Source organism: Ahaetulla prasina, chromosome 4 (genome assembly GCF_028640845.1).
Source record: "Ahaetulla prasina isolate Xishuangbanna chromosome 4, ASM2864084v1, whole genome shotgun sequence".
NCBI lineage: Eukaryota > Metazoa > Chordata > Lepidosauria > Squamata > Colubridae > Ahaetulla > Ahaetulla prasina.
Genome location: NC_080542.1, coordinates 36218795 through 36239647, shown reverse-complemented (window position 1 = coordinate 36239647; position 20853 = coordinate 36218795). Strand labels below are relative to the sequence as shown.

General features: G+C 39.3%; 1 protein-coding gene across 5 annotated transcripts in view; it reads left to right on the top strand.

Moving 5' to 3' along the window:
* Positions 1–20853, top strand: part of NGFR (nerve growth factor receptor) — an 83887-nt gene that overhangs the window by 49940 nt on the left and 13094 nt on the right. For all 5 annotated transcript variants that reach the window (XR_009155170.1, XM_058183975.1, XM_058183972.1 and 2 more), the window contains exons 3-7: positions 5412–5768; positions 13482–13586; positions 14603–14713; positions 16349–16568; positions 20285–20445. Coding sequence is in view for 4 of the 5 variants with exons in the window: in XM_058183975.1 (XP_058039958.1) it covers positions 5412–5768; positions 13482–13586; positions 14603–14713; positions 16349–16568; positions 20285–20445 (954 nt within the window). In the remaining variant the exon portion in view is untranslated. The remainder of the gene's footprint in view (positions 1–5411; positions 5769–13481; positions 13587–14602; positions 14714–16348; positions 16569–20284; positions 20446–20853) is intronic.

Here is a 20853-nt window from a genome sequence, read left to right as displayed (position 1 = left end):
TATCACTGCTAAATTTATTAATGCTTGTTAGTCATGTTTTCTACATATTATACCCAGTTTTGGAGAGTTAGCTTATAATACCCGTTATTGAAAAATGCAAGATCCAATTATGTCTTACTTGAAGTCTTCCTATGGGCATCTAGCTTTCTTTGTGAGATCTTTTCCTTCAGTCCAAAATGTTGTTATAGCCTCATAATGTTCAGTGTAGAGCATGAAATAAGCCACTGAATACTTCATTGTTCTAAAGCAGTGATGGCTAACCTTTTTGTCATCAAAAAAGTGTGTGTGTGCTGGCACCCATAATGCAATAAATCCCCTCTGCACATGTGAGCATGACTCCCATGCATTCACCCTGCCCCATGTATGCAGGCGGTTTTCCCTCCCCGCCATGTCCCATTTTGGGCCTAGAAAGCCTCCTGCGCCAACCTGGAACTCAAAACACAGTGGACAGCTACTTTTAGCCAGTCACTCCCCTGTGCCCACCTGCCTGCCTTGCCGCCACCACCAGGAGAGGCCCCAAAGCTGTGCTGCCTAGGATCCACATTAGAGGCTGTTCATGCTGGCAAAGCGGCACTGCCTCTTTGCCGGCACAGTTGGCCTGCCACCACAGCGCCTTTGCAGAGGCAGCAGCAGCTCCTCCTCCTCTCCTGCCAGCCTTGCGCTCCTGGCAGCGGCCAGCCAGCCAAGTCTGGTCTCCCCCTGCGGCAGCCCATGTGGATCCCAGGCAGTGCACCTTTGGGGCCTTTCCTGGCGGTGGCGGTGGTGAGGCAGGCAGGCGCAAGGGACCGACTGGGGGCAGTACTCCTGGCTGACAAGGGGGTGGATGTCCCGGGACTGCATGCAGGCATTGACTGCATAACTGTGCGCACGTTTCTAATAAGAGCTGCCCAGTGGGCATGCGTGCCGGGAATGAATTTCTGGTTTCCGGCACACACATGTGCACCGGCCAGCTAGTCTTCTGGTTACTGGTGTGCATGCGTGCATGATGATCAGCTGGCTGGCTGATCTTCCGGTTTCTGGCACTGCCGCACATGTGAAGGCCAGCTGATGGTTGTGTGCGCATGTGCTCCAGTAACCAGAAGATTAGCTGTCCAGTGCGCATTCATGCACCAGAAGAGAAATGGGCGACACCATGCGTGCCAGGCAACATGACTGCATGCCATTTTGGGTAGGCGTGCCATAGTTTCGCCATCACGGCTGTAAAGTAAGAGCAACCTAGCAGTAGAGTCAGAGCAAGACTATGGTATTAAAAAGAGATATGACTTTACTATTTTACTCTCATAAGTTCCTATAACTCTTTCTATTTAGGAAAGAGGGAAAACCAAATACCAATTACTAAATTTTTATAGCATGTTTAGTTTGGTTCCACTGCTTTGTGGAAAAGTACCCTTAACTATCATTTTCTCTTTTTAGAAACCATATAAAATAATTTTGCTAAAACAAGGACTGTTCAGGTATCAAGACCCCTTTGGAAGTCATGTATGGAAATTGAGAAATGTTTTACTCCTATCCCATAAACTGGAATTCAAGTTTTACAGTAACACTGATTGAGTCAGAAATTTCAAAAGACAATACAGGTAGTTCTTGATTTATGACAGTTGAGACAAGAATTGTCATTGCTAAGCAAGGGGGTTGTTAAGTGAGTTGTGCTTAACTTTACAAACATTTTTACCATGGTTGTCAAGTAAAACACTACAGTTCTTAAGGAAATCACATGGTTATTAAATGAAACCCCTGGTTTCAATGCATATGCATATCAAAAGCCAATTGGGAAGGTCACAAGTGGAGATCAACTCACCCTGGGAGGCTGCAACCATTATACATATGTGTCAGTTGCCAAGCACCTGAATTTTGATCATGTAATCCTGGGGATGCTGGAATAATGTAAGAATCGGTCATAATTTTTTTTCAGGAGCCTTTTAACTTTGAACAGTCACTAAATGAATGGTTGTAAGATGTGGAATAATTATACTTCATACAAGCTATAATTAATTCATGCAATTCATACCAAAAGAGGTGATGGTGGCTTCAATAATTTAATGTTTGTGTGGGGGAGTAGGGATAGGGAGCTATTAGGTTTTATATTTAAATAGAATTTCTGTGTTATTACAACCTTTTTTACTACTTTTTTCTGTGGGTTGAGATATTCTGAGGATAGAAACTAAACAATAGTTATAGGAAAGTTCTTTGGTCTGGGAAAATTAAAATCCCACTACTTTTTATTTTACCTCAAAAGGCCAAGAAGAGATTAGGAGCATTAAAGTGCAGGACGTCTGTGGTTCTTTCAATTAAACATGATTGTATTGTAAAAAAAAAAAGTTGTTTGAATTAACCTACCAGAATCTTGCTGTTTGAGGTGAAAAAATGGGAAGAAAAGGCAAACATTTTCCACTGAACTGATTACCTGTTATTATTTTTTGTCAACAAAACATTTCTGAGCTTTGATTTAAATAAATCTAAACAGTTTGTAACATGTAGCTTCCTGTTTTGCAATCTTCAGGCCCCAGAGATCAAACTGCCAAATTTCTATGAAGAAAAAAAATGCCAAGGAAGAGAGCTGAAAGTTTAGCATTACTTTTCAGTATGGAAAAAAATGCAAAACTAGAAAAATTTGCTTTCTCTTGGTCTCAGAAAACAAGCCACTCTTCAGTGTCGGGCCTACAAAACCCTCAGAAATACTAACCAAACAAGCTTCAGTGATATCATGGAATACCTGCATCTATTCTAGCCTCCTTCAAATAAAACAACTTGCTTGCTTAACCTCAGCCTCAGTCTTGAACTACAGAGCAGTTGCTTGCTCTGTAAGCAAACAGAGCAAATCTTTGGGAATAAGAGACTTTGTGCTAACATTGCTAATTATACAGCCTTGTCAACTTGTCTTAGCCCAGACAAAATTATAGTGGATCCCTTCTTCCTTTTCTCTAGCCATAAAGCTTTGCTCAGAGTGCATTTTCATGCAGTTCTTGAACAGGCAAAAAACTATAGTTTCATAATTGGTGCTACCTTCATGTTGTTGTTAGTTGCGAAGTCATGTCCGACCCATCGTGACCCCATGGACAGTGTTCCTCCAGGCTTTCCTATCCTCTACCATCCTCTGGAGTCCATTTAAGCTCACACCTACTGCTTCAGTGACTCCATCCAGCCATCTCATTCTCTGTCGTCCCGTTCTTCTTTTGCCCTCAATCTTTCCCAGCATTAGGCTCTTCTCCAGTGAGTACCCTCATATCTAAACTCTAATCTGTGTCTACCCTCATACTTAAACTCTAACTGTGTCTACAGAATAAAAGAGATTGATGAGTACATCTATCCTTGTATACCCTTTACATCTGTAGGACAACTTAAGGGCAATGGTTGGTGGATTTCTCTGGATTTATTTCTGCCCACATACATGTGGTGGGGCAGGCTTGGGGGAAGATGGGCAGTATAGGATGGATGATAGATAAGAGAGAGAGAAAGGATAGATAGATAAATAGATAGATAGATAGATGGATGGATAGATAGATGGATGATAGGTAGGTAGGTAGGTAGATAGATTGGATGGATGGATGGATGGATGGATGGATGGATGGATGGATGGATGGATATTGAAAAGAGTGGGAGAGTATCAGGGATGAAATAGCAGGTTGCTAATGCACAGGTGCTTCATCACAATAATCTTTTTCTGGCTGCCACACAACACAGTCCTACACAGTCCAACACAGTCTTCTGGAAGGAGGACTTGTGAGGAGCATTAAGTGTACTCCTGCCTCCCCCATTTCCTCCAGATCTATCTGAAACACATCACTTGGGCCAGAAACTAACCAGACTCTTGTCAATTTCTCCTCAGCCCTCAATTATCTCAAATGCTAGGCACAATGAGAAACCAAAGACTGTGCAACTTATGGAAAATTGGATAGGAAAACCAGCACTCCTTCCTCATGATAAAAATAGTAAAACGCACAATCAACAACTTTTTCTTGTAAGAAGAAGCATTAGAAAATTGGAATGTACTCATTTGGAAAAGAACCAGCAATTTACAGTTGGCAGAACTGCTCTTTTCTTGGTTAAAATCTATCTCCCATGCAGGTGGTGTGCACCTGTTTCCCTCTAAACAGATTTAACCATCAGAGATCAGATGTCTCTGTGGAAACCAGGTGTCTGATCTCTCTCGCTGCCCAACCCAAAATGGCCATGGAGAGCAAGCCTCAATGACCAGAGGGGAAGAACAAGTAACAAGTATCAGAGGAAAGCTGGGTAGATCTTAGTACTTGACCTTGTCGTCATCACCATAAAGGTTTATCAGGCTCAGACTGGTTTTCTTTGGGAGAAGAAGCCATATTTTTTCCCCTTTTTTAATCTTCTGCTAAAGCAGGAGTGAGCAAGCTGTGTCTAAAACCCATTTTTGCATCTCTTTTTTGCATCTCAAAGGCTTTTCCATTGGTGGTCTAAATACTAAGTTTTTAGATTAAATTCATGTAAGTGACAAATAAGGCCATTTGGAAAATTGAGAGCATGTGATGCCGGGTGAAATGCTGCCGGCTCTATCCAGCTCGCGGGACTTGGTAGCTCCGGCGGCAGGTAGTTTGGAGAACTGGTAGCGCTGGTGATGGGAGGCTCCGACCCCCCAACCGGGACACCGTCATGTCCCAGTTTTGACCATCTGCGCTTGCGCAGAAGGCTTTGTGCATGCACAGAAGGCTTTGTGCATGCGCAGATGATGGCGTGCGTGTACATCAGTGAACCCATAGGAAAGGTAAGTAAATTTCACCCCTGATGTGATGGATGTAGAATGATTACTCTCATCATTTGGAAAGCCATGGGGATGATGTTAGAGAAATAGTTACAAAGAAGTAACATTTAATAAAGTATAGTTTCAGGCAAACTTGTTGCATCTGTTTCCTGGCCTGGCCTACCGCAAAAGTCTGATCAACCACAAAATACCCATTTATAGAATGTGAAGTTGTTTCCAAGATACGTGATATCATTCTCTGGGATTTTTAGAAGGTCAACTTGACAGGCATTGTGAGAAGTGTTTAAGTTGCCCAAGGGATCCACATTACTTCCTTGGACATCAGCCCAAGAAAACAAACATCTTCCCCCAATTTTGCATCTGCAGTTTTGCCACCTATATGACAGAATCATGATTGGTATCACTGTCCCATCCATTTCAGCCCTTGACTTCCCCATAACTTTTGTGGAGGCCATTGTGGTCAAATGGAGCAGGGGTCTCCAATCTTGGTCCCTTTAAGACTTGTGGACTTCAACTCCCAGCGTACCTCAGCCAGCTTTGCTGGCTGAGGGACTTTGGGCGTTGAAGTCCACAGATCTTAAAGAGACCAAGGTTGGAGACCTCTGAAATGGAGGGTACTCAACTCAGTCCTTTGATAACCCACCTCTCAGTTTACTTGTTTCAACCTTCCAATGTTTTACAGGCATCAGCTATTCAGATACGGTGAGTGCCACCGAGCCCTGTAAGCCCTGTAAGGAGTGTGTGGGCCTGGAGAGCATGTCGGCTCCTTGTGTGGAATCGGACAACACCATCTGCAAGTGTATCTATGGCTTCTACCGGGATGAGAACAATAAATGTAAAAAGTGCCGCATCTGTGAAATAGGGTACGGGCTTGTCTATCCTTGCGGGGAAAATCAGAACACATTATGTGAGAAATGCCCGGTGGGGACGTATTCTGATGAAGCCAACCATGTGGACCCCTGCTTGCCTTGCACGGTGTGTGAGGAGGATGAGATCATCGAGAAGGACTGTACCGCAACTTCAGATGCCAAGTGCAGAGGTAATTATACATTTTTAAAATGACGGTGGTGGGGAAAAGAAGATAGAGCTAGACAATGTGCATAATCCTGCTATGGAGCAGCAGAGATCCTGCCCCTGCCTAGCAGATATTCAGAAATAGCCAACTAGCATTAGTGCTTCAAGCGATGAGGTAGGGATGAGAGTTCAGAAAAATGTCCTTTGGATAATGTTCTTGATTTTTTCCCCCCCCAGGCTGCCCTGGTTTTCTCCCAGTACAATCCTGGGTTGTTGTTTTTTCCCTCATAGGAACATAGGAAAGGAACATGTTGATTTGTTCTTTTCTTTTTCTTGCTGTTTGAAAAACAAAACGAATGGTAGAGCCATTTGGAATTATCCGCTACAAGGAAATTCTGAAGGTCCCCAGTGGGAGGATGGGGCTGCCCAGTGGGTGAGCCAGATCAAAACTAGTTTAAGAGAAAGAACATTAAGAAAAGAAGCAGTCAGGGGGCTTTGCTGGCCTCCCCAGCAGCAGCTGAGCAAGCATGCAAGCACACAAGTCCCTAGTTCGAGTTTCTCTCAATGGCTGTCTTTCTTTCTATTGCTTAGCAATTATTTCTAAATAAACTTCAGTATTTTGATTGAGAAAAAAGTGAAATTTGTACAAAACTATGCCCCCTTTTATGACTTTCTCAAGATGATATCTTTATTCCAGGTATGATCTCCATCCAAATATAGATAGATAGATAACCTTTATTGTCATTTTTTTTTACTGTGGGCAAAGGTGGGACTGGAACTCACAGTCTCCTGGTTTCTAGGCCAGCACCTTAACTAGTACAACAAATATCAGAATTCCTGAACACATGATTTCTTGACATGCATATAAAGAAGATTGAGAATAGTGCTGTAAAATGAAATAGCTTAAGGACCACACACTATTGAGCAACTCCTTTCTTCCTTTATATATTCATGCTATAAGTACAGGACAATGTTTACAAAGAATTTCATAGTGAGATCATGGATTTCACTCAACATTGTGTTAATATTTCTCCCTAGTGGAGTGCAAAGGAAGTTAAAAATCCCTGATGTCTTTTGTTCCCAATTATTCAAAAATTCACTCTCAGGTTTATGTTTCAATTAGATAAACAAATCAAATCAGAAGTGGAAACATATTGTGTAGTTGCATACATGTAAACAAAGATATGTAGCCAATGACATGCCCAATTCAGCCTCCACTGATGAGAGGTGGCTATGATTACAATTTTCCATTTACAATTTTAATTTTTTTTAATATGTTCATGAAGCTATATTGCCCTCCCAGTCCCTCCTTCCCAGATATTATCACTTTCCCAACACTGTCATCTTTCTTTTCTTAAACTATACTAAAATAAATGAAAACAAAATCACCCAAGATGTATTCCTCTTTTTTGGGACTTACCAAATAGTTCCATGCTAACTATCAGAAGAGGAGCATAGTGGCTTGCGTGGTTAGGAGGCTAGGATGGAGGTTGGCAAGCCCGCACTGGAGAACTGAGTGCTTCTGTGGGGCAGGCTTGCACTTCCATCCTTTGCTCCAACTTCTCCAAACATGAAAGGAGTCCCCAACTAGGCATCCCATAGGCAACAGTGATGTCACCAGCTAATTCTTTCATCCTGGAAGCTCCTCGGTGCCTCTGACATGAGTGCAAACTATCAGAATTGTTCTCCTGTGGGCAGAAGCTGAAGCCCTCTTTTGATATAAACATCGAAGCAGATTTGTTTTGCTTAATCCATAGAGGGATGAGTTGTGTGACTGATAACACACAAACAGAAATCAACCTGCTCTCTTCTTGCTTCCTAAGTATGTCTTGACTTGCAAAAGGTAACAGGTAAAGCTTTCTATGGCATGGAGATAAACAGGATCTCTTGCGATTTGCTTCAGGGAAAATGGCAAACTGTACTGTAATAATAGGGTGCAATTCTCAACTTAGCAACCAGTGCCAACTTTAGAATTGGAGGACTGTTTGAAAACATATTCTTAAAAGACATTTCATTGGGCCTGCTGTCATTACTACTGTACATATGACCTCTCCTTGTTGGTGCAACTTCTTTCATTGTTTGAATGATAGGCTAAGGCTAATAGACACTTGTCTGTCTCCTCCTTTTCTCCTCCTCCTCCTCTTCTTCCTCCTCTTCTTCCTCCTGGAGGCTAAAACATGAAGGACAGTTACAGGAAATGGGCATAGCTAGTTTAATGAAGAGAAGGACCGGGGAGACATGATAGAAATTTTCCAATATTTGAGGGGCTGTCTCAGAGAGGAAGGGGTCAAGCTATTTTCTAAAGCACCTGAAGGCCAGACAAGGAATAATGGATGAAAACTGATCAAGGAAAGATTCAACCCAGAAATAAGGATAAATTTTCTGATAGTGAGAGCAATCAACCAATGGAACAGCTTGCCTTCAGAAGTTGTGGGAGCTTCACCACTGGAAGCTTTCAAGAAGAGACTGGACTGCCATCTGTCAGAAATGGTGTAGGATCTCCTGCTTGGGTGCGGGGTTGGACTAGATCAGGGGTCTCTAACCTTGGTCCCTTTAAGACTTGTGGACTTCAACTCCCAGAGTCCCTCAGCCAGCAAAGCTGACCTACAACATCCCTTCCAACTCTGTCATTCTGTTATTCCTCCTCCCGCCTACTTCTGTGGTTAGCTATGTCTAGCAAACAGCTGATAATAGCATGGAGAAGATTTGGGCTGAATCAATAGTGGATTCTCTTCTGAAATGTGGATGATGGGCTCTGGCATGGAAATGACTGTACAGTTTTTGGTGCTGGTCCTCTTGGCAAATCCCACTTTCCCCTTTTTTTTCAACCATTGAAAAAGAGCCTATATATTAAATGTGCCATTATACTCATCTTCTGTGTAATATTAGCTATGTCCAATTATCTAATGCTTACTTATTAAGTCATTAGAATATTCATTGGGATTTTCAGAATCCCAACGGTTATTTGATGTGTTGTATTTCTCATAGTGGAAAGCAAAAATTTGACAGTATAATACAGAGCATGGAAACCAATCTCTATTGCTTGGCAACATTTCTATTAAAAAGATAGGAATTGCAGTATGAGATTGATTTCTTGTCATCCCAAGCCTTCATGCATGGCCCACTTTGCAGAATAGTAGCAAGTAGAGTTATTATCAAAATACAGATATCTGCATATTTTATTTATGGAAGAAAGAGCATTGCAAAATGGGTAGGGGCGATTTGCAGAAAAAGATAACCAGGAGAAATGGCTAAGAAATACCTCTTCAAGTATCCCATTCTTCAATTTTATTTTGAGGCTGTAGAAATTGAACTTAATAAAACAGGCATAAGGCAAACAAACAGAAGATGAAAATAATCACCTACCACTGTTCTCACTTATGCTAGTGTGGTTTAATTGTTTGTAATTCAGTGTCAGTGAACTTAGCCATTGTGGTTTTGACATCCAGACTTGGTGTGAACCAAGCCAAATGTGGTCTCTCCAGTAAAACATGGTTAAACAGAAGAGTTTTGAATTTGAGCCGTGGGGAAAAATTAAAGCTGATTTAAAGAAACCAAACAAAATTACAGTTCTATGCCCACTACTGTATCTGAGAATAAAACAATTGTGTTTATACAATAAACGCCAGAACTGATGTGGTTTGATTTGCAAGTTGATTCTGATCCCAGCTGAGCAATGGAGTTCCTGGACAGTTTTCAACAAGCTTAACCTTCCCAGTGTTTGTTATGCTGATCTTTTTTTCAAGATTGCTATGAAGGTTTCTGGCACTCCAATTTCACTGATTCAGATGCAACAACTCCAATCTGAGAAACAGTGATACTACAGACAGATATAAATCTTGTCCCTGCCCACTTTCTCTTTCCCCTTCTCTTCCTTCATAACCGGTATTGACAATATGACTCCTCAGGGTAGCACAGTGGGATCCGAACTTTTTTAAAAAGAAGGCCAAAATCTTTTTATATCATGATTTTGGGTTAAGTGAATGAACAAAAACAAAATATAAATACAGCTATACAACAATATCATCAGTATTTGTGAAATTGTATAACTTCAAAAATAAGAATGAAAAAGGAGGAAGAAGAAAAACAGTGGGGCTAAAAAAATAAGTTGTAAATAGAACAACTCCAAAAATTGACCATATTTCTCAAAAGTCTTCTCTTTGGATATAGCTAAGAGAACAAATGGATTTTTAGCATACAATTTGTTTACTTATTTATCTATTGAATTTTTATTTCATTTTCATTTTGACTTATGCTGACTTACAGCTACTAGAACATTTATGTTGATATAACAGTAATGCAGATTTACACGTTCAATCCTTGTTGCAGTTCCAAATGCAACAATATTAGGATAAAATAAAATAGTATGAATTCTAGCTTTTGAATTACATCACCAAGAGTAAGATGTTTCAAACTATGCTTTATTGAAAAATTCGTGAGGTGTTCTGTATTCACAAACATTTTTGTTGTTTTAACATTTTGAGATGATAAAAGATTAATTTCACATTATTTACAGTGATCTTCTATGAATTTACAGAGATGAGACATTATGCCTGTTATTTATGTGATGCATAAATAACATAAATATCAATTTCATCACTTTTCTTCAGCTTTTTATAAAAATGGGGTTTTGGCTTAAGAGCCACTATTAATTTTTCCAAAACCTCTAATTACTGTATAATTTCTGAGGCAGCGATAGCATCTGGATTAAATAGACTAAATAACAAATGATTAAATTGAATATACTTCCAAGAACATTCCGAGTTCAATAAAACTTTTTTTAAATTTTATGTTAAAACAGTTCCTTGAAACTAAGGTGATCCTGATTAATTATGTTGTGACAAAGCCCGTCTATCATAACCATTGTTTAAAATACTTAATTTAAGTTTCTGAGGGGTAAGAAGTCCACATAATGTTTGCAACCAAGTAATTTTTATCTATGCTTTGCAACATTAAATGTAGATACTGAAAATATTAAATGTGGATATTGAAATAAAATACAAACAAGGTTCTCAGTATAGTATTAGCCAGAATTTCAATGGGTTCAAGCAGAGGTGGGTTTCAGCAGGTTCTGACCAGTTCTGAAGAACCAGTAGTGGAAATTTTGAGTAGTTCGGAGAACCAGTAGCAAAAATTCTGACTAGCCCCGCCCACATCTATTCTCTGCCTCCCAAATCCCAGTTGATTGGGAGGAAATGGGGATTTTGCAGTAACCTTCCCCTGCCACGGCCACCAAGCCACGGCCACCAATCCATGCCACACCCACCAAGCCACGCCCACAGAACCAGTAGTAAAAAAATTTGAAACCCACCACTGGATTCAATTAATAAATCTTGGTTGAACTAAAGAAGACTTAAATATTGAAGTTCCTACGGCCAAAACCCAATGGATTAAATGCTAATGATAATGCTGAAAGTATGGAAAATTAAATCTATCTTTCTCTATTTATTTATATGTTTGTTTGCATCCTGCCTTTATTATTTTTACAAATACCTCAAAATGGCTAACATATTTAATGCAACTGATAGTTGTCATTTGTGAAAGGAAGACTCTTCAAAAATATCTGTTTGGTGTTCTTCATTTAAAATAATGGAATAGAATAAATATAAATTGATCCCAAAGGCTAAAACTCTGGCAGACCTTTTTTGTTCTTACCCAACTTCCCAGGAAATTTTGAAACTTTTTTCGTTTCAATTTTTTTTCATGCCTCCAGTTTGTTAAAATCAGTATGTTATATCATGGTTTGGACAAAGCCCTTAAAGTATAGTTTCCCAGTTTAGAGATCATAGGATACTGTACTTTATTAAATTGATTGTAAAGAGAGGCCCACAAGACTAAACAGTCTTTCCTCTAGGTTGTTTATAAGGAGGATTCTGAAGAAAGGACCTGCTCAAAATATATTGAGCATTCAGAACAGTTTTACAAAGAACTTGAAGTTTCTTCTTTTCATTGCTGTGCTATTAATTCTCTTCTTCTTTTTTATGAGCTAGCAAAGGAAGTACTCTTGTTTATTTTCTTTTTCTTTTTAGATTTTAATAAATCCTGCCTTTATTATTTTTATAAATAACTCAGGGTAGCAAATGTACGTGATACTCCTTTTTCCTCCCCCCCCCCCAGAGTACAACAACTCTGTTAAGTGAGTTGGGCTTAGAGAGAATGACTAGCCCAAAGTCACCCAGCAGCTTTCATGCTTCAGGTGGGACTAGAACTCACGGTCTCCTGGCTTGTAGCCTAGTTGCTTAATTACTAGACCAAACTGGCTCTCTTTGAACTAGGATTGTTACAACAGAGCCAGCACTATGTTATTAATTTGACATTCCATAGAAATCCTGCTCTCACAAGATTTGAAGGTATTTGTTTATTTGTTTAGCATGTAGCAATAAAAGTGGAGTAATTTACAAAAATAACTGGGATAGCATCTTTGGTCATATGTAGCCAAGTGGGACAGAATTGTAGAAAATTGGAGCAAAGAACTTCCAAAGATACCACAAAGTACCAAATGTAACTTTCAAACAAAAACATGATAAATAATGGACATTCTTTACCTTTTGAAAGAAGAGAACAAAATGCTTATTCCTAGCCAATGGATAGAAAGGTAGTGGCTGGAATATATTGCCTGAAGATGAGTCAGGAGTCAGTCTTGCTCTGACGTCAGCTGTTTCCAGATGGAGAAAAATTGTGCAGGCTGCAGGCAAGAGGTTCAACTGTTCCCTCAGGCATGGCCAAATTTCATAAAAGCCACTCAAGCAAAGGGAGCGGCAGCTTGCAGTTGAATAGGAAACTCTTCTCTCTGTGTGGCATTTGGGTTTCTTCTTTGGAATGAAACAATCAAAAGGCACAGCTTGCTCCACCCAGACACCCACATAATGTTAGAAGCACAAAAGGTGCCAGAAAGGATATTATGGGACAGGGTTTTTTTTTTCTTTTCCAAAACCTGCATCACATTTAGAGCCATTATCGTAGAGTTTCTCCATTTTGGTAACTTTAAGATAGGTGGACTTCGGCTCTCAGAATTCCCAGCCACAAAAGTTGCCAAGATTGAGAAAGTCTCCATTACAGATTATCTTGAAAAGAAGGAACACATTTCTCAAGATATTGTGTGGGATTTCTGACTTTCTAAGGATCACATATCTTGTTTTGAATCTGACTTGTTAATAAGATTTACCAGCAAGGTTTCCACGGAGACTAAGATCAGAAATGTTGAGAAAGAACTTTCTGCTTCCTCCAGAATTATGACTGCTTACTTTTCTCTTAAGAAAAACAAACACATCTTGACCTTTAAAATTGTTCCCTGTATTTTATTGGTGTAATGGTTTTGGAATAGTTTCACTCTGTGATTTGATTGCTATCTTATTTTAATTAGTTTTGGTTCTTAACAGAAAAAAATGATATATATGTATATTTTGTTACCAAAATGATTTATTACTGTAGGGGAGAGGGAAGTGATCTGTTCAGATTGTTCAAATATCCCTAATGTGGCAGTCTGTATTTATTACAGATTAAGGTTAAATGGCAGGACATCGACTTACTTAAGGCCATAAAGCAAACTGAAACAATGCCACATGTTTGACCTTCTCATCTACTTTTTCTTGCAAGAATTATGGTGTAATGAGAATTTCTGTGTATTCACATCTGCTTCATATCTTAAATTTTAGTTAATTGTGATTCATTTCTAAACTTCCCAATTGCCACAATTTCTCATTCTCTTTTACTAAGTTATTCCTGGTTTTCTTGGCAGCAATTAATCCAAGATTTGCGATGACAACCAAAGTCCCGATGGATCCCTATACCAGGGATAGAAATGCAGATGCAAATACAGATGTAATCGTAGATGAGGAACACGGTACCTTATTTTCCTTTTCTTACACAGATGAAATAATTCTTCATTTGCTCAATTGATCTAACTCCCACAAGGACTTTCCTTGACTTCATGAAATAAATAAAACCACAGACTAAAACAAGATTTTGGAACCACTCAGGGAGGTATTGTTCCAAAAATTTTCTGGAGAGAAGCCATAGATGTAAATTTACAGAGTTAGATTTATCACTTTATGGTGACTCCTTTCCTATTTTTAGTAGTGCCAACTGGTGGTCATAGGAAGGAAGTACTTAAGCTCCCTGGTACTAGCAGGTCCCACAGAACTCAGAGTTCTCCCTTATGTTACTTAACAGAGCCCTCCCCTGTGTTGTATTGACAAGTTGTTGCCTTGACCACTATTGTAGTAGGCTTCTAATCCAATTATAAAAGTGTTGGTTATTACTTTTAAAGCTGTGCAGAGATGTAACACTGGGACATATCAGGCAACATCTTGTCACTCTTGAATCTGTCTGTCTGGTCCTTACATCAAGAGCGGATCATTGAGAGTTCCCTTCCTCAAGAGGTACATAAATCATGGGACAGGCGGCAAACCTTCTTGGTAGTGGCTTCCATTTCTGAATCTCACTTTTCCTAAAGTTACATATGATCCTTACTGTTCTTATATTTGATAAGAAAATAAAATCAATCCATCTACAAAAAACCTTTGGCCCTGGTTGACTGTGGGTATCTACCATAGGAACTTTATTGAATTAATGATTACATTGTCCTGAAGTTTTCTTTTCTTTCATTTTTTGAGTCTATTATCAGTGGTTCATTCTCCAGAGTCCCTCCAGATTGGAGCAGCTATAATAAGCCTTATTAAATAAACAAACAAAATTCTTTTGAGGGAATTACATTGTTTCAGCAAAGATGGGGTGGGAACTTTTGATCGTGTTCACACTCGCTTAATTGCTGCAATGTTAATTAAGTAATACATTCCTAATTGTCTCACAGTTTTTCACTCTCCTTTGTTAAGTTCTTCCTCCTTGTTTCCTTGGCAGCAACTAATTCACAATTTGCAGTGGCAACGAAGACCCCGATGGATTCCAATGCCAGTGATGCAGACCCAGATGGATTCATAGACCCAGATCCAGCCATAGATATAGAACATGGTATCTTGTTGTCTTTTCCTTACGCTGCTGAAACAGTTCCTAATTTGCTTAGTTGGTCTCACTCCAACTACTGAAACCCTTGACTGCATAAAATAGTTAAGACCACAGATTAAACCAACATTTCTGAGCCCTGAGGGAATTATTATTCCCAAGCATTTTGGAGGAAAGCCATAAACGTGAAAGTATAACTAACCGTTATGGCTTTATTTGCAGGTAATATAGTATGATGTGATTGCGAGTACTAACAGAATCAGTGATCTCATTTGGTGCCAAAAAGAGAGCTTCCTTTAATCCCCAGTATAGAAATGTTCCTCCAGCTTTATTTCATTCTAGAATTTTAGAATGCTTATGATAAATATGGATATATTCTATTTGTCTTCCCAACAAGATATAAGAATGTTTAAGAAATTTCGACATGAATTAGATCACTAACTATTTGCAAATGCAGACAAAAATACCTAGATTAGTAAAAAAAAAATTGTATATTTCTGTTTCATAAAAAAGGTGTCTGGGCCCCAAGGGAATTTTACATTTTTCAGAAAGCCAAACATTTTGATGCATGAACTACCCTGATGATAAAATCAATCAACAAATGATTTTCCAACTTTAACTCAAAGATGGAGAATGTGAAGTGACCTAATTATCCAGCATTATTCCAGAGTGACTGAAGCTACATTACCTACTTTCTAGTGATTAAACCTCATAAAACCCAAAGGACTTTCTTATTAGAAAACATTATATGAATGCACGCTCTAATAAATATTTGCATATTGTTATACAAAGCTCTGATTTTCTATAGAGACCTGAATCTGTATTGCTGTTGTGGTGGTTTAGATCATTATCCATCACACAAATTCAGGAGCTCATGATAGTAAACATAACATTTCTTTCTTTCTCTTTTCTCTACCACAAACCTCTGTGATAGGCTGAATAGTAAAAGGTCCAAAGTCACCCAACAAGATTCTATGACTAAGTGTAAACTGGAATCTGAGTAGATTTGAATCTGGATTCCCCAGGACTAGCCAACATCTGAACTGTTGGCTTTTGGATCGTTAATATTATAGATACAACATATATGCAAAGGAAAATAGATTACCTACGGGACCATCTACTGCCAAAGTCTATCTCCCAACGACCGGTGCGCTCTCACAGAGAGGGGCTCCTCAGGGTGCCGTCAGCCAAGCAATGTCGGCTGGCAGCCCCCAGGGGGAGGGCCTTCTCTGTGGGGGCTCCTACCTTATGGAACGAGCTTCCCCCTGGACTCAGACAAATACCTGACCTTAGGACCTTCCGCCGCGAACTCAAAATTTACTTATTTCGTCTTGCTGGACTCGCTTAAATTTTATATTATTAAATTGATTTATGGGTTTTTAAATTTTGTTAGTAAATTTTAGTGGGAATATTTTTATCTATAAGTAGCCAAATTAAATAGGTTTTTAAAGGGTTGCTTTTAGTTTTGTACTGTTGTTTTCTTTCTGTATTTTACTTGTGGCTGTACACCGCCCTGAGTCCTTTGGGAGCAGGGCAGTCTATAAATAAAAATATTATTATTATTATTATTATTATTAACCTAAATGCAGCCTCATTTTTCCATATTGTTTCCACAATTATTCTTCTGTTTCCTTACCTTTCCAGATTTTTACCCAGGGACTCCCAAAAGTCCCTTTCCTATTACAAATTTTTCAGAGACTATGGATATTTTGGAGACCACTGTACTGAGCACCACAATGACCACTATTATGGGAAGCTCCCAGCCTGTCATTAGAAGTGGGACAGCTGATAACCTCATCCCTGTCTACTGCTCCATTTTGGCAGCTGTGGTGGTGGGTTTGGTGGCATATATTGCCTTCAAGAGGTAAGTAGCGGAGACAGTCTGGAAGACAAGTGTGCAGGAGGAATGTTGTGATGGATGAGCAGTGATAGGCAGTGTCTAAAGTTGATCTTGCTCACTGTCTAGATGTCCTTCAGTTGTTCAAACTGCTTCCTGTATCTGTTCTCTTGGCTGACCATAGCGAAACACATTCATGACTAGCATATTTTGCAGTTAAAACTATAAACTCCAGCATTACCAATGACAATATGATGATTTGCGTCCAACTTTCATTTTTCTTTCAAGGAAATAGTGTGTAAAATGTCATATCATTGACTATACTTGAACAGTCCTCTAGGGCCTAAATACTGTTGCCTTCCTGCAACCTCACATAATTTGCAAGCAGGAGAGGCTAAGAGGCAAAGGAGAAAAAGGTAGCAATGGAAGAGGAAGCCATTTTGTGAGTATGTGCTTACAACAGAAGCAGATTTTTCATACAGTACTGCAAAGCATACAGTATTTGACCTTTAAATGTAATTCCTGGGACACTCTCAAGAAAGTAGATGGGGAATAAGATGCAAATGAATTTGATTTATTTTCATATGATGATTATTCTTTACATTTTAATAATTTCTAATAAGAATCTTTTGGTGGAGCTCGGGGGCCATGTCTCTGGCATGCAATAGAGAAGAATGGAACCATTCTCTGTTCCCAGCTTCCTTTATACCATTCCCTTAAGTGATAGGCATCTTTATAAATACAAATAGATGTACTTCAATAATTTCAGAGCTGGTCACATGCAATTATCCTTGAATGGCAAGGATAAGTGTCCTCTAGAAATAACCATTCAGGATTGAAATATCTAAGTTGCTGTTATTTGAAATTAGATCCTTCTCAGTGCCAGTCCAGAAATATCTTGCCTCTAAGATTGCCAACTTTTAAGTGGTTACTCTACACATATGGCCACAAAAGAATGGGAAGATGATAATGATTATGTCCATACTATGAATTATTATCTCTGGCTGATTCCTATACCTCAAGTGGTTGATAAAGGCATAGAAGCAAGCCAAACATAAGTTTGTTTTTTCCTATGATTGAGAGACATTACTCTTTTTTTGCATGAATGCTGATTTCTATTATAAGATAAAATCCATTATCTTATATCTCAAGCTTTAATATAACATATTCTACTTTTAGAAAGCCAGTTGTGTTGGGAAGCATTTCCTAAAGTGTAACCCAAGGATCCCATGCTCCTGCCTCTTCTCTTTCCATTGATGCCTACTGGACTTCCTTCTCCGAAAATGAGAGTCGAAAATAATAAGAATCATATGATTGCTTCACCTTGTAATCAACAACATATGGATTGGCCTAGGAAATGATTAAGAAAAAGCAAATAAGAAATAAGAAACTAGATCATTTCTGGAGCCATGTCCATCATTTCCTCCATCCTCCAGTTCAAATATCTTCAACCATCAATGTTAGATGACATCATTACCATATGTGTACATATGCCTGAATCACTTTATCTATTTAGGAGCTCTCCCAAAGGTTCTTTTTCAAGAGACAACTGGACTTTCAGGTTTTTCCTTGAAGATCTTTTGCTTCTCATCCAAGAACTTCTTCAGCTCTGATTGGATGATGGGGAATGGAAGGATTTATACTCCTTTCAGACAGCTGGACATTTGCATTCTTTTAGAATAGAATAGAATAGAATAGAATAGAATAGAATAGAATAGAATAGAATAGAATTTTGTATTGGCCAAGTGTGATTGGACACACAAGGAATTTGTTTTGGTGCATATGCTCTCAGTGTACATAAAAGAAAAGATACGTTCATCAAGGTACAACACTTACAATACTTAATGATAGTCATAGGGTACAAATTTACCACTTAATGATACAACACTTAATGGTAGTCATAGGCTACAAATAAACAATTAGGAAACAATCAATATAAATCATAAGGATACAAGCAACAAAGTTGCAGTCAAACAGTCATAAGTGGAAGGAGATGGGTGATGGGAACAATGAGAAGATTAATAGTAGTACAGACTTAGTAGTAAATAGTCTGACAGTGTTGAGGGAATTATTTGTTTAGCAGAGTGATGGCGTTCAGGAAAAAACTGTTCTTGTGTCTAGTTGTTCTGTTGTGCAGTGCTCTATAGCATCATATTGATGGTAGGAGTTGAAACAGTTTATGTCCAGGATGCAAAATAAATATTTTCACAGCCCTCTTTTTGACAGTAGTATACAGATCCTCAATGGAAGGCAGGTTGGTAGCAATTGTTTTTCTGCAGTTCTAATTATCCTCTGATGTCTGTGGCTGTCTTGTTGGGTTGCAGAACCAAACCAGACATTTACAGAGGTGCAGATTACAGACTCAATAATTCCTCTGTAGAACTGTATCAGCACTCCTTGGGCAGTTTGAGCTTTCTGAATTGGCACAGAAAGAACATCCTTTGTTGTCCTTATTTGATGATATTTTTGATGTTAGCTGTCCATTTTAGATCTTGCAATATGGTAGAACCTAGAAATTTGAAGGTTTCTACTGTTGATAGAATTGTCTAGTATTGTGAGAGGTGTTATCTAGTATTGTGAGAGGTGAAAGTATGGAAGGATTGCTCCTAAAGTCTACCACCATTTCTATGGTTTTGAGTGTGTTCAGTTCCAAATTGTTCCGGTCGCACCACTAGTTGTTCAACCTCCCATCTGTATGCGGATTCATCATTGTCTCGAATGAGACTGATCACTGTTGTGTCATCTGCGAACTTCAGTAGTTTAATAGATGGATCGTTAGAGTTGCAGTCGTTGGTATACAGAAAGAAGAGAAGTGAAGAGAAGTGGGGAGAGCACACAGCCTTGCGGGGGGGGCTGTGCTAATTGTACAGGTATCTGATGTTGTTAAGCATCAGTTATGTTAGCAAGTTGTTAAGGTCACCTGGAGATTTATCTGTGTCATCAGAGACACCTGACTGGTGCAAATGGCCCCCATGACACAGATAAATCTCCAAGTGACCTTAATGACTCACTAAAAGAATGCAAATGTCCAGCTGTCCGCAAGTATAAATCTTTCCATTCCCCCCCCCACATCCAGTCAGAGCTGAAGAAGCTTCTTGGATGAGAAGCAAAACGTCTTCAAAGAAAAACCAGAAAATCCAGTTGCCTCTTAAAACAGCATCTTTGGGATAACCATGACCTGGATGACTGAGAATCTCCATAGATATTGAGGAGCTCATTGACTCAACTCCAAGCTCTTATAAAAGTGGCTTTTTGGTCTCCTGGTTCATCATGGTTGTGCCCAGCTTTTTCTAAGAAAGCATCTTAGTATGGATGGATTCTCCAGATTTTGATGGGCTACAAATCCCTTGATTCCTTACCATTTGTCATGTTTGTAAGGGCAGGTGAGATTTGCAGTTCTGGAAGGCCTCACTTTTGCCCTAACCTAGGCATGAACAAATGCTTTTCCTTCTGTAGGGAGAAAGAGAGCTAACCCTACAAATTCACAATCAGTGGTGGCAACTGCAGTGACTTTCAGGAGCCAATATAAATGAAAGCACCCTTATCTGGATTGGCAAATTAATCCATACAGTGAGAGTTCTGTCTGGACAAGCCTTGAAAAGATAGCATTCACCACACCCTAAACTTCATGATATGTAGAAAGGAATTAATTCTTGGTGGCCCTGCCAATTTTGTAGTGTACTGTGGGTCAGAAGAAAGAACAGGTATTCTTGGCTCAACTGTCAAACATTTTCATCCTCTAGGTGGAACAGCTGCAAACAGAACAAACAGGGTGCCAACAACCGTCCTGTCAACCAGACGCCTTCCCCAGAAGGAGAGAAACTTCATAGTGACAGTGGCATCTCAGTTGATAGCCAAAGCCTCCACGATCAACAGCCACCAACACAAACAGCATCTCTACAAGGCAAGAGGAGGGGTCAAGCTGAAGCTGGGAGGGGAAAAAACCAAAGAGCAGGAATGCAATTCAGAAAGACAGGAAACCACTAATTACCAAAAGATACTATAGCCTGGCAGACACCAAGAGGACAGTTAATCCAAGAACCATCTACTTTCTAGATCACATCCCTCCTGTAAACTAACCAATGAAATTCCAACTATAGTTTGCCCCAGGCAGATAGCAAGCATGCACAAGTTTTTGTTGATGCAACTGTAACTAACAAACCAAGTAAAATTACAATGGGGAAATAAGCAAGGTGGGGCAAATAGCTGTATTCCTCTGCTTCAACATTTCACATTTTTCCAGAAATATCAGATTTAGTGTTTTTCCATTTCACTTCTTCTGACACATATCTCAAGTTAAATTGATTGCTCT